Source organism: Pyrgilauda ruficollis, unplaced genomic scaffold (genome assembly GCF_017590135.1).
Source record: "Pyrgilauda ruficollis isolate IOZ18807 unplaced genomic scaffold, ASM1759013v1 scaffold3, whole genome shotgun sequence".
NCBI lineage: Eukaryota > Metazoa > Chordata > Aves > Passeriformes > Passeridae > Pyrgilauda > Pyrgilauda ruficollis.
In genome coordinates this window covers 18038049-18051043 of record NW_024524377.1, presented here as the reverse complement: position 1 = coordinate 18051043, position 12995 = coordinate 18038049, and the positions used below count along the sequence as shown (strand labels likewise).

Genomic DNA, 12995 nt, shown 5'->3' with positions numbered 1-12995 from the left:
CTAACATTTGTTGGCTGAGGCGCTGAGGAGTACATTTGGTGAACATAGCTGAGCTTGTTGAAATTTATACCCATTGTTTCTGCTCCTTCTGTAAGAGTTTGCTGGGGCCCTGTCATTTTTTTAGGTTTCTGGATTGTATATAGTAGTAACTCAACATTACGTCTTCTCTTCTCTTAGCTGAATTCCCATATTTGCGATTGCATTCTCATGACAAGATAGTTTTGGTTTGTTTTTTACCTCTCTCTAACTGCTGTGAGGAACTTCTGTTATGATCAGAAGGTGAAATACGAATTGTTTATACAGTGAATTTTTTCACTTTCCATTAAATACTATGTTCCTAAGACTACAGAGTACATAAATTTCATCATAAAGATTATCATAAATAGTTGAAATTAAGACATATGTAAGAAAGTTTGTACAACTGTCCTCCTGTTTTTAAAAAGTAATTTACAAACAATTTGATCTTTATCCAAATTTAGGAAGTTATATGACCATAATAAAAATGTGTACTCTGTACTCAATATAGTACCACAATAAAAATCTGTACTCAGTAATATCACAAGCTCAAAAAATCACTTTTATTAATACATTAAAAAAAAGAATAATGAAAAGAGACATTATAATTAAATATTTGTTCTCATCTACAAATAAGCACTTTGGATAATAAAATAAATTTTTAGGTTCTTGTGAACAGTTAAAAACAGAGGAAGGAATTTTCTGAAATAAAAGCAAAAGAAAGAGACTTTTGAAATAGAAAATATTTGGCAATATCTCTTAGTCACTCAATAAAATATCCATGTAAACAAGTAATCCATATTTACATTATCATATGCAATATTCTTGGTTATGTGTAGTAAGAAATACACATGTAATTACATTCAATTTTAGAATCTAATTTGCACCATCATTTCTCAGTTCCTTAATGTTGGAAAAAACACTCTTCTGCTCTGTGCATAATACTGCATGACAGCATGTAAATATACTATTTTCTTTCCCAGGCATCTTAAGATAGCACTTTCTTGTTAGGTTTTGTAACTTCCTGGTTTTTATAGGAATCCAAACCTGGAATGTAAGCTCTACAGTCATGTTCCTGTAAAAACAGTCATGTATATGATTTCCAAACATGCGTAAAAATACCCATGAAAAAGCTAGAGTTCTACCTTCCATTTGTATCTCTGAAAATACACTTTTTTCATTTCCTATGTTGCTACTATATTTATGTTACTCATAAATACAGGTAAGAAAATTTGCATAAAAGGAAAGTTAATGGAAAGCCACTTTGAGGAGCATGTTTAGGACTTTTACTCTACAAACACCTATGCATTTTTATTTAGCATTGAAGTAACCTCATTTTTTTTGCAAGGATACATAGAGGCCTTTTTAATCAATTTAGAATTAAGCCAGAAGTCTATAGTATGTTTTATCAGTTACAAATTGCACACACCAAGGTCGATCAAGGTTTAGGAGATCACAGCTACTGCATCTCATGGGGACCTTCCAAAGGTCAGAAGCCAGAATCCCACAGTTCATGCACGTGAGATATCACTGATTAACAATTCCCCAGATGGAATCTTCCAGCTTCCGTTGAGTTTCTACTATCACGTTTAACCTCTAAGTTGAAAACCAAAATTATGTTCTGGGAGGCTCCTCTCAAAAGGTTGCTAATCCTTGATTTTCAGTCAGTTTTGTCACGGAATCACAGAATAGTCAGAATTGGAAGGGACCCAGAAGGATCATCGGGTCCAGCCCTTAAGCAAATGGCCCATATGGGGTTTGAACCCACAACCTTGGTGTTACTCGTACTCGTTTGCACTTCTTGAGAATAGAGAATAAATGCCACCATTCTTTCTTCAAGTAGCATTCCCCTTGAACAGTACATGGAATTCAATGGAAACCAGAAGGAATGCTGCTTATTTAACAGTATATAGAACCAACCACCTAAAAGCTGTTCATTTCAATACATTCAACTCAGTGTTGTAACAAAAGAAGTCATAGATTCTGTGTTTTTTCCAGTACGCTGTTCAGTTACTTTCTTCCAGAACAATCCCTAGGCAATTGACTACCTTCCATACAAGCATATGCTTTTATTATTTGACCTATGCAAGGATTGAGTGAGCTTATTTTCACAGGTGGATGAGACACAGTAACAGGCCAATACATAACAATTTAAAATGCTGTTGCCTGTGTGAGTGCAGTATAGAAAGCTGCATAGTAAATTACAGCAAGTAAGCTCATTTATTCACTTCCTCTGTCATGCTTCACTGTTTGGTTCATTGCACATAGCGGGACTGGAGAAGTGCTCACACATTAGTTTAGCAGTTTAGGTTAGTGTTCCTTCTGTCATACCTGAATTGTACATTAAAAGCAGGTATTTTCTGCAGTGGAAAAATACATTAATGTGAGGTTGGTCCCAGTCACCCACAAACCTATAAGTGAAACTATAGAACTCTGGGATGTAGTTCTTGAGTACCAAATGGTACAGCAATAAAGTTTTAAAAATATTTTATTATGCTAGCTTTCTGTACTGCATTCGCCAAATAGTAAAATATTATTAAAAATCAAATAACAGGAACAGAGGTACTTTTTGTAAGAGAAGACCCAAAATAACTCATGTCCAAAATAGTTTGTACAAACACACAGTGAACTGCAAAAATGGCGCATTTGTTGAAGAGTAATATATTAAAATGTTTTTAAAAGCTGGAGTAGATAAAAATGTATGCAGTATTTAAAAGTAGGAAATTATTTGCTGTCTGAAATTATCTATATTCCAACATGAACAGTGGTTAATTTGTATTTGTAGTGGGCTCTGCAGCTTTTACAAGAGATAATAGAATGGCTCATCATTTTGGACATATGCAGTCCAAATAATCTACTATAATTATTCTTCCATAGTAGTAAAAGTATAAATATTGTCTGTATCTGTGAAATTAATGAATGAGCATAATACAGTAATATTTCAATTACTAGAAAGAGCTATAAAAGTAAAGTGCCAGTAGGGACTCTTCATTATTTAGAGAAAATTACATTATTTGAAACAATAATTTCAAATTAAAAAGTCATAGAGTTTGTATAGATTGCTTACATACTAAAGCATGTCTTCATGCCTATGATAATAATGCTTTTGATGTCAGTGTGGAGATACTCAAATTGGCTTTCAGTAAACAGGTAGCATTTTAATAAAAGAGCAAAGCTCACCTGTGTGCTGGAGAAAGTATTTCTCACTTGAAGCTAATTTTTTTTTCTGTGAGACTGATAGCAGATTTTCTCTGGTTTCTAACCTCCTAAATTCTAGTCTAGTACCATAAATCAGCAGAACTGTGCAATCAAATAAAGATACTAAAATGCTGCCTTCTGGGATAAAAGGAAGACTTAGTTTAAGTGATACATTTTTCTAAGTGTGTTTCTATAGCTTTTCAAATAAGACAAATTCTGCATTTGGAAGTCTTAACATTTCTTAGATTACACTAATAATTGCACATAATTCAAAGCCAAAAATAGTCTGTATACAATGTATTTGGTAGAATTTGTTGAAAGGCCAACAGATACATTCTGTTTTTTTAAAAAAACAAGACCAAAAACTCCCAGAAGTTTCTAAAGGTAATATAACCTTTTATGAAGATATCTAGCAAACTTTTCTTTTTTTTTAGTTAAAAATTGTAGAATAAATATTTTTATGAAGCAACTCTGTAAAGTGCAGAATTACCTCAAATCCCGTAGAACATAGCAGCCAGTGCGAGGCTTAATCAGCTGGAGCAATCAAAGGTTTAACAAAGTGAACATTACCAGGAAATTTAGGTGTGACAAACTAAATTATTCTGTATGGTATACTTCATGGCTGATTCATAACCTGCAAAAGCACTCAAGAGAAAAATTTAGCCTGAATCTTGTTAAATTTTTCATAACAGATATAAGCATTAGATTAAGAAGTGATATGTAAGACAGTTTCCAATGATGTGATTTTCCCATTATATGATGCTCTTGATTTTTTAAACAAGGCAAAGACTAGTCATGGACCAATAAAATATGTTTGGGACTTCCAGGAGTTTAAATCCATATGCAGAAAACTTGAGTATGTTTCAGCAAGCCATGCTAAAAATGAACCCCCAACCTACTTACATATCAATATAACTATATTAGAAGGACCCTCACCTGGGAGAAATTGGAAGTATAATAGTACTTTTATTCTGTATATTTTCTTTACATAGTTGATCTTTGTCCTGCTTCATCAAATTTGATGTTTTGTTTTCTGGCTTCTTCAGTATTGCTCCTCAGATCAGCTTTATCTGCATTACTACTGTTTGTCATTGTGGATTCTACTTCTGTGCCTTCAGGAGTTGCTCCAATGGGCCTCAGAATTTTAGCATTCTCCTCTGGGGGCCGCTTCCAGTAGGGCCTGCTTGCCATCCACAAAATAAGTGAACCAAATATGACAAGCAAAAGACCAAGACAGTTGACCAAAGTTGCTTCTGGTGGGGAGTCACTGTATGCAGGACTTCTCCTTTGAAAGGGGAAAAAGAAAGAAGAGGTCAGAAAAGATTGCTTTAAAGACAATCCTGGTCTAAAACCAGCAGTCTTCTGCTAGGTAGGTCTTTTTAATACAAACAAAACAAAACAGTGTCCCAGTACTGGATGCTTATTATTCTGGGCAAATGGAAGTATATTTGCAACGAATAACCTTAATAAAAAAGTGGAAACAAATACTTACAATGCAAATATAAGCTTTTCTGTGATTCCCATGAGAGCTGTTGCAATCACTGTTGCAAAGATGGTAAGACCCGAATAAACGTGTATTGGCATGACAGCTGCACGGAGATGAGCTGGAGCAAACGGGAGCAGAAAGACAGCGACACCACAGAACAGCTACAACCAAAACAGATTCATAGTTAGGGCTAGATGGAAAACAAGCTACACTTCTCAAGCAGAACAAAAATAATCATAAAATTCCATTCTGAGATGTCTTCAGGTAAAAATTTGAAAGTAATTGGCATTTCTATTTTTGAATGTGTTTCCTGTCAAAACCAAAGCAAAATTCTATATTAGCACTTGGAAAGCAGACATTAAATATTTTATAAATCATCCTACATAATATCAGTGTCCAAACTTACTCATAGTGCTAAAACTCCAACCAAACTAAGTACTGGAAACACAAGTTTTCAGTGTCACTAATTCACTAATATAGTGAAAGTGTGAGGAGCCACATTTTTACAGTCTTATCAAGTCCTGTTCTCTGCTCCTGTTGCAGATTTGCACATAAAGGAGCATCAGAAAGCAGTCTAACCTTCTGACTTGAGTAGATTAAATAGTTTTATCTTGTTAGAATTTAAGTTAATTTAAGTGCCTATCTTTAGAAGGAGAATGGTCTTTCAATTTATTGATCACATGGCATTTACAGATTGAAGACATGTATGGGTGGCATCAAGTTATTCAGGGGACATTAGTCCTCCTATTAGCACTAATTCTGTGATGGAAAATAACCCATCATGTCCCATGGTTGCATCCACAGGTTTGCCCAGTCATGCTGAGGTTGCAGCCCCTCTTTATTTGTTTTACCATTACTCACCCCTGCTGCTAAATTAGACAGAGTGCATGAATTTGTATTTCATCCTGCTTTAACTTAGTCATTGTTTTATCTTTCCATAATGGATTAGAGAGCCTGATATTTTCTCCCTGGGAAGCTTTTTAGTACACCATAATCAAATCATCTCTTAATCTTAGATCTGCTAAACAGCTGGAGTTTTTGAAGTCTTGCAATGGAAAATAGCTTTTCCAGCCCTCAAATTACTTTTCCAGAATTTCTTTGGGTTTGTTGCTTTTTATTTTTCTGATCATTCTTTTATATTAAAAAATCCATAGTATTTCATATTAGTTTCACTAATGCCATCTTTTTTCCTATTGTCACAGCATTGTGAGAACTCATTTAGAGCTTCATGTCATTTTTGAGTTCTTTCCAGAGACATCATTTTCCAAGAGACAGTCTCGTTTTATGCTTTTGCCCTATTCTTAAATTTATGTTATATAGTGTGCTATACTGTATTAACCTGCATTTGGCCTAATTACAACATAGTTACAATATTGCAGGCAGAGTATTATGTGAGCATAGGACTGACATGCCCCTTCTGGTAAATGCCAAGGGTCTTCTCTGTTAACAAAGATACTGCTTTGTGACTATTCTTTATAGTGCTCAGTCACTTAACAAACGTCAGTCTCTGACTGGAGACTTACATCACAGGTTGGCAGAAGGAACACTAAGGATCTTTTGATTTGACAGGCAAGGCATTAAGTGCCATTGGTCACGTTTATAGTAGCAAAATGAAAAGTAGAACTAAGATTTTAGTCACAATTCTTCATTTAACCATTAGAAAAAATACTGATACTCAGTGTAGTGGCAGCACAGACTTCCTTGAAATAGCTGCATTGTTGGGACAAACTTAATTTTAACATTGTTTTTTCTTATTCATTAATATTAATACTTATTACTTGGTTCAGCTGTAGAGAATATACTCAACAATGCTGCAATATGCTTTCTTTTTTTCTAAATGTTAAAAACACTATTTCAACACTGTTTCCTGTACCTCTTGGCCTGAGCAGTGAAGAATAAAGTCCAGAACCCAAATCCCTTAGCTGATGTTTTCTGTGCTTGATCATAGATAATTAAGTCTTTTTTTCTTTTTAGTCTTTCGGGAAAAAAATATTTGAAGGAACAAAATAAATTTCCATAGTGCAAGAACACAGTATAGGGAGTTCAGCATGTATATGCAGAAGCATCTGTATGTGTTCTGTAAATTTCAGGGCATGGTTGCTCTTTGCCAAATGCAAAACACATTAAGTTAGCTCATTTTACATTACAATAATGCTAATTCTCTGCCAAGGGGAGCAGTTAAAAGCACGCCCACAAACATCTGTCAAAGTTCTGCTGATTCAGGAAAACTGGTTAGCCAGTAGTAGCTCATTCAGGTGTCAGATCCTTTACATCTCTACTGCTCCCTGATGCACTTGTTCTGCTGATTAACAAAAGTCTTGAGGCCAAGAAGTGACTACTTAAATTTATGATAACTGGGAAAAAAAAAAAAAAAAAGAAAAGCTGTTACTTCATTTGAGACTTCCTTAATAAATGTTCTAACTATATTTAAATATGCTGCCAACAAACCAAGTAACTTGCTGTAAATTCAGGAGTTAATATGGCTTAGAAACACACTACTGTGTAAGTGTATTGTAGGTTAATGGCCATTATACCAGCAAATAAACAAAATAGGCTTAAAATGCATTTTTCTTCAAAGTTAATGATCCAGTATTTGTATATTTGCATGATAATTTGCCAAATCAGAGTGTAAAATAGCTATCCCAGTAGTTAAAATGTACTAGCAAGAGCCTTTTGTGCCTGAATTAACTAAAAACATTCTTCAAATTTACGAACTGTTTATAAATACAGTTAGATTCTGACCTGGAGAGAATAAAATATAACAGCAGTCAGCCCAATCCAGCTGTGCAGACTGTACATGTTAGGAATGTTCTGGGCATTGTGGAATTCAAACGCAGCTACCATAGAAACAATTGCAAGAATCATAGCTGTGGTATTTAATCCGGCATGTATGAACTTCATTAGGAGTTTGCTGCACTTCCAGGTCCAGGGCAATCTGTACACAATAATAGCTGAAGAAAGAAGAGAAACAAGATTTTAGGCCTTATAGAATAATTTCTTTCAGATGTTAATAATTACGCATAATTCACAGTTACATTGTAAATTACAGCAAAATCCAACCTGAAGTATTCTAAATAGTCTATTAAAAGGCTTTTTTTCATACATTTAGCATAGCATACTCTGAACTGAAGCTTAAATATGGCTTTTTAGGGAATTATTCTCAATTATAAAAAATCCCACAAACTTAAATGTGTTCCAAAAAATACCCCAGTAAACAACTTGGTATCATCTTTTCCTCAGTCATTAAATTGATTTAACAGGGATTTGGCATAGGATTTTGATTTTTCTGCTGCTAGTCGGATTGGAGCAATATAGCCTGATTATTGTTGAGAAAGCATGTAGGATTATTTTATAATATATATTCTCTTTGCGACTTTGGATAATGCTATTCTCTAATTGCATAGATACTTATATAACTATTACACTGATATCAATCAGTAAGACTACTTTGAATGGGAAAATGCTCTTCAGCATTAGGGAATCATAATCTGACTTTAGAGACAAAAGCATTTAACAAATACAAGTCTTCCACCACTGTTAGATGAATGTAGGGAAGTTTTGCCTATACTTGAATTAATAACTCTAGCAGACAGTGTTTTTTCCAGTCTGAACAAAACAATAATTTCCATTGCTCTAACTCCAGATGATCCATAAAAATAACTTAACCTAGAGCTGCTTCTTGCCGAGTTTTCTCCAAGATCCCTGCTGCCCCTATCTGTCACAATTGTCCCGTCTGTCATACAACCCAAATGCTTTCCACAGGGGACACAAATGGGCCAGATTTTATCACTGAAGGTCAAGGTACATCTGATTACAAACTAGATAGTAATTCTGGATGTGTGACAGCACATAAATATATTCACCTAACAGGGGACAAATATTTATAAGGACAACTGATAATTTGAGCAATAAAGACTAATGCCCCCATCTATAATGTCTTGCCTGAGCAAAGTCTGAACTCCACTCAGTGATTCATCACATCCTAATTTAAGGCTTCTGCTTATGAAATTATAGTGAAAATTTTGTATATAATTAGCTATAATAAAAAAAGGAATAATAATTTATGTAGGTTTTTTTAAAAAATCCTGTTCCAAACATTAAGAAATAAGAAGGTATTACCTAAGTGATTCTCATGTGCCCTACTCATTCATTACTTCTCCACAACCCCTGCATTTTAGGCAAAAAGCATAGATTATGGAAAATAAATAGAATATTATCTCTGCATGTTCTGATGAATAGTAGTAATAAATGACAAATTCTTTTCAAGTTCTGTTCACACTTTTTTTTAAACTTGAATGCATTTCAGTAAATACAGTACTACAGTAAATAATTCACAAAGAAAACCATTTACAAGTCAAATCTCCATACTATGATCAGATTTTAAATCAATGGATGCTTTTCCATACTGTGTGAAAATATAATACTGGAATGAAAGTGTTCCTTAGAATATTTAAATATATACAGCACATAGGTTGGTTTTGGCTTTCTAGTTTAAAAAGCAACAGTAGTAAATCCTACAAAATCAGGAAGATAGAAACCTTGTTTATAAGATGATTTGACTGTCTTAAAGCAATCTATTACAGAAATCTGATTCTGCACACCAACCTTATCACCTCCAACAGTTCCCAAAGTGACTTTACATGATAATGTTAGACTCATAGAATCCTAGAATCACTGAGGTTAGAAAATACCTCTCAGATAATTGAGTTTGACCATTAACCTATCACTGCCACATCTACAATAAACCATGTCCTGAGCGCCACATGTGTGGTTTTTGAGCACTTCTATGGACAAAGATTCCATCACTTTTCTGGGCAGCCATTTCAATATCTGACCACCATTTCAGTGAAGAAATTTTTGCGAGTATCCAATCTTAACTTTCCGTGGTGCAACTGGAGGCCATTTCCTCTTGTTCTCTCACTTGTTACCTGGGAAATGAGATCGATCCTCAGTTGCTATTGCCTCCTTTCAGACAGTTGTACAGAACAATAAGGGACCCCTGAGCCTCCTTTTCTCCAGGCTAAACACCCCCAGCTCCCTCAGCTGCTTCTCTCCAGACTTGCGCTCCAGACCCTTCACCAGCTTCACTGCCCTTCTCTGGACCTGTTCCAGCACCTCAGTGTCTTGTACTAAGGGGCCAAAAACTGGACACAAGATTTGAGGTGCGGCCTCACTGGTATCAAGTGCAGGGGGAACAATCACTGCCCTGGGTAATAGAGCCGACACTATTTCTGATACAGGCCAGGATTCTGTTGGCCTTCTTGGCCACCTGGGCACACACTGGCTTATGTTCAGCCAGCTGGCAATAATATCCAATAATATTAGACTATTATTAATCAACTTAATACCAATGAAAATTACTTCTAATTTTGTAAAGCAGATGTGTCAAAAGGCCCCAAAACAAGTTTCAACATCCCGTGACGATATTCCAAATAAATCCTTCTTACCATATGTCCCACGGTATTGTCAATAATTTATTCAAGGTGCAGCAGAGTACTGGATTCTGTATGAATAAAACTTCAAGACCATAGGTCCTGGTCTCAGTTTTTAGTCTTTGATCTCAGAGGGTCAAGTCAGGACTAAAATTTTTATATAATATTTTTTGGTTGTCATCTAGCTGATTTAACTTTCAAAAGCACTATCAAACTCCCTAGTCACTTGTCCACATAGTCTCAGATCTCTGGGCCTTGAATTTTCTAAGTTGTTTCCCATAAACATTACAATAGGAAACCAAGGTATAACCAACTAATGCTTTGGCCAGTTGTTAACAATACCATTCATTACCATGTTACATGCCACATTCCAGTCTGGGGAACAAAGGGGAAAGAAGGAAGATTCACCTTTCAGTTGAGTACAAGCTCTTAAAAATTTACTCAGATGTGATGTGTAATTTCATGTCAAAATTAAAACAGCTTAGGTTAAAAGCACATACACAATTAGAGTGTTTGGTGATGACATGGTAAAGCAGCCTCATGAAGAGCTTTCTCAAGGCAGAACATTTCTAGTACTGTTAAGAAATTTGACAGTGTAGACACCCTAGCCTGAGCTTTTGGACTCAGACCTTACTCCTGTTTTGAACTATGATTTTGAAACACATCACACAGGGCAGAGTTATCTTGCAATATTTTTGTATGGCATGGGACATCCTTTTACAAATGTACAGAGCAAAATTCTAGAGTTATTGACCAACATCAGCCTTTGTATAGACTATTAAACTCAAGAAACAATTGGTATATTTATTATTTAAAATCCTCTACTCATATTTAACCAAGGTTTTTTTTAGCTACACCTTCCTACTTTCAACTACTTAAAGACTTATCTTTCTTGTATGTGTCCAAAGAGGTATCTGATTTCTCACTCTCATCCAAATTGCTTTGAATTTAGTGGCAGACTTCCATCAGCCAAACTTGAATCAGATTCACAGTGGCATCTTATCTGTTGATATTGCATCTGATTTACTACAATACCCCTTCAATCTCTAGCTTTGCTTTTCCTATTATGTAATAGTACTTCCTAAATTATACTGTATTATTAGTGAATTCCTTGTATGTGTGTGGTTTCTTAGCTGTGGTAAACTTCTATTGACTTTACATATGTCCTTACCTAAACAGAGCTTGGGGCAACGCCTTTTCTCCGTGACACAAGGAAAAAACTGAGTTTCAGAGGAAAAAAAACCAGAAAATACATAGAAATAAGCTGCAGAAAGCTTCTCCCTATTTTCTTCAAAATTCTATGCTTATGTGTAAAAAAAATTAGGTTGAGCACATTGAGTACTATAGATCTTAGTAGTGAAGTCAACAGGTGGTTTTTATTGCTTATTTATAGCCTGAAATGACACTTCCTGTTGAGCAATATTATGTAAAACAACTTCAAAATATGGTTTATTGCTTAATACTTTGCAGCTTGAAGCCAAAAAGAAGCTGAGAACAGCCCCACTCCCACTGAAAAACAAAAATTTACAGTGTATGTTTAAATCTCAATGTTCTCTTCATAGCCAGAACAAGACAACCTTCAGCATCTTCCAGCCTTTTGACTGGCTGGAAGTGTAATGGGAAAATGTTAGTCCATGACTGAACTCTACGAAATCCAAAGTTCCTACACTCTTAAAAAAAAAAGAAAAAAAAAGAAAAGAAAAAAAAATAGAGAAGCAACCCTGTATCTTAATGATTATATGTTATTTGAGCAACAGAACAAATGATTCATTTAAGAGATATACTTTACAAAACAATTCATCCTAAGTCTAGCCTGAAGAACTGCATTTTAGTAGTGCTTGTGGTGCTGCGTTTTCTGTGGCCAAAACCCTGCTCCTGGATCAAGTTCTGTAATACTGAACTTTCCTTTCTCTTCTTGAGACATGGAAGAGAGCCCAAAGAGAAACTTTCCTAGGGCAACATTTCTGGCATTTCGATTTCCTACTTGCATAAATTCCAGCTGCCTAGGAAAAACACACCTCGCAGGCGTTACTCAAAATGCACGGCAATCCCCGGGCCAGGATAAACAAGTGCTTGCAGAAAAAAAAAACCCAAAACAACTCAAACCCCGTATGTAGCAATTTTGGCTTATTACAAGGCACTCTTTGTCCCTTCCCGGGAGTGCTGGCTTCCCTAAGCTGCGGACCGATTGCTGCGCTCCCGCTGTGACCCGCTGCCCGCCGCGGGCCGCCTCGCCAGCTCCGCCCGGAGCCTCCCGCGCCGCGCAGCCCCGGCCGCGCCGCCCCGGCCCCAGGCAGGCCCGGCTCCCCCGCAGCTCCGCGCCGGCCCGGGCCCCCGACGCACCGATGCCTTGGATGAAGACGAAGCCCGTGACGAGGAGGACGGGGTGCCAGTTGAATTCCGCCGAGCTGCCGTCCCAGCTCAGCCCCTCGCGGTAGTGGAAGACCCAGACGAGGGAGAGGATGACCGACACGAAGCCGACCAGCAGCGCAGAAGCCAGCAGTGCCAAGAATCGCCCGTAGCCCTCCATCTTTCGAGCCCGCGCAGCGAGTGCAGCGGAGAAGCGAGCCGGCGGCCGGGCGGGGTCGGACTCGTGCGCGGGCTCGGGTCCGGCGGGCACGGGACAGGACGGGACAGACCCAGCAGGGGCGGGAGCAGGGCGGCACTCCGCGATCCTCCGCGCCCCTACACCCTGCCCTCTCCGAGCGTCCCGGCGCGTTCAGAACTCCGCCTTAGAAAATAATTTTCTGTGTCAACCTGTCCCCTGCCATGGTGGCAGCCCGACTGTGCTCCCCACGGCAGCCAAGGAAGGGAGCGGGTGGTCACGGGTTTTGTGCCGAGAGGCTGTTGTGGAGGTTGGGGAG

At 37.1% G+C, this 12995-nt stretch overlaps 1 protein-coding gene across 1 annotated transcript; it reads right to left on the bottom strand.

The window, feature by feature from the left end:
- Positions 1-556: 556 nt before the first annotated feature.
- On the bottom strand, positions 557-12705 carry LOC121356602 (plasma membrane ascorbate-dependent reductase CYBRD1). Its single transcript, XM_041473245.1, has 4 exons — positions 12475-12705; positions 7442-7650; positions 4706-4860; positions 557-4498 (listed from the first exon to the last, which is right to left on the bottom strand). Exons 1-4 carry the CDS (start codon positions 12659-12661, stop codon positions 4198-4200), a joined length of 852 nt encoding a protein of 283 aa, XP_041329179.1. The 5' UTR covers positions 12662-12705; the 3' UTR covers positions 557-4197.
- Positions 12706-12995: the final 290 nt, after the last annotated feature.

Excerpts from the sequence above, each read along its gene's own strand:
- LOC121356602 (XM_041473245.1), bottom strand. The coding sequence starts at position 12,661 with ATGGAGGGCTACGGGCGATTCTTGGCACTGCTGGCTTCTGCGCTGCTG. Across the intron at positions 7,651-12,474 it reads CGTCTTCATCCAAGGCATCG|CTATTATTGTGTACAGATTG; the intron begins GTGCGTCGGGGG and ends TTCTTTCTTCAG. Across the intron at positions 4,861-7,441 it reads TTATATTTTATTCTCTCCAG|CTGTTCTGTGGTGTCGCTGT; the intron begins GTCAGAATCTAA and ends TTTTGGTTGTAG.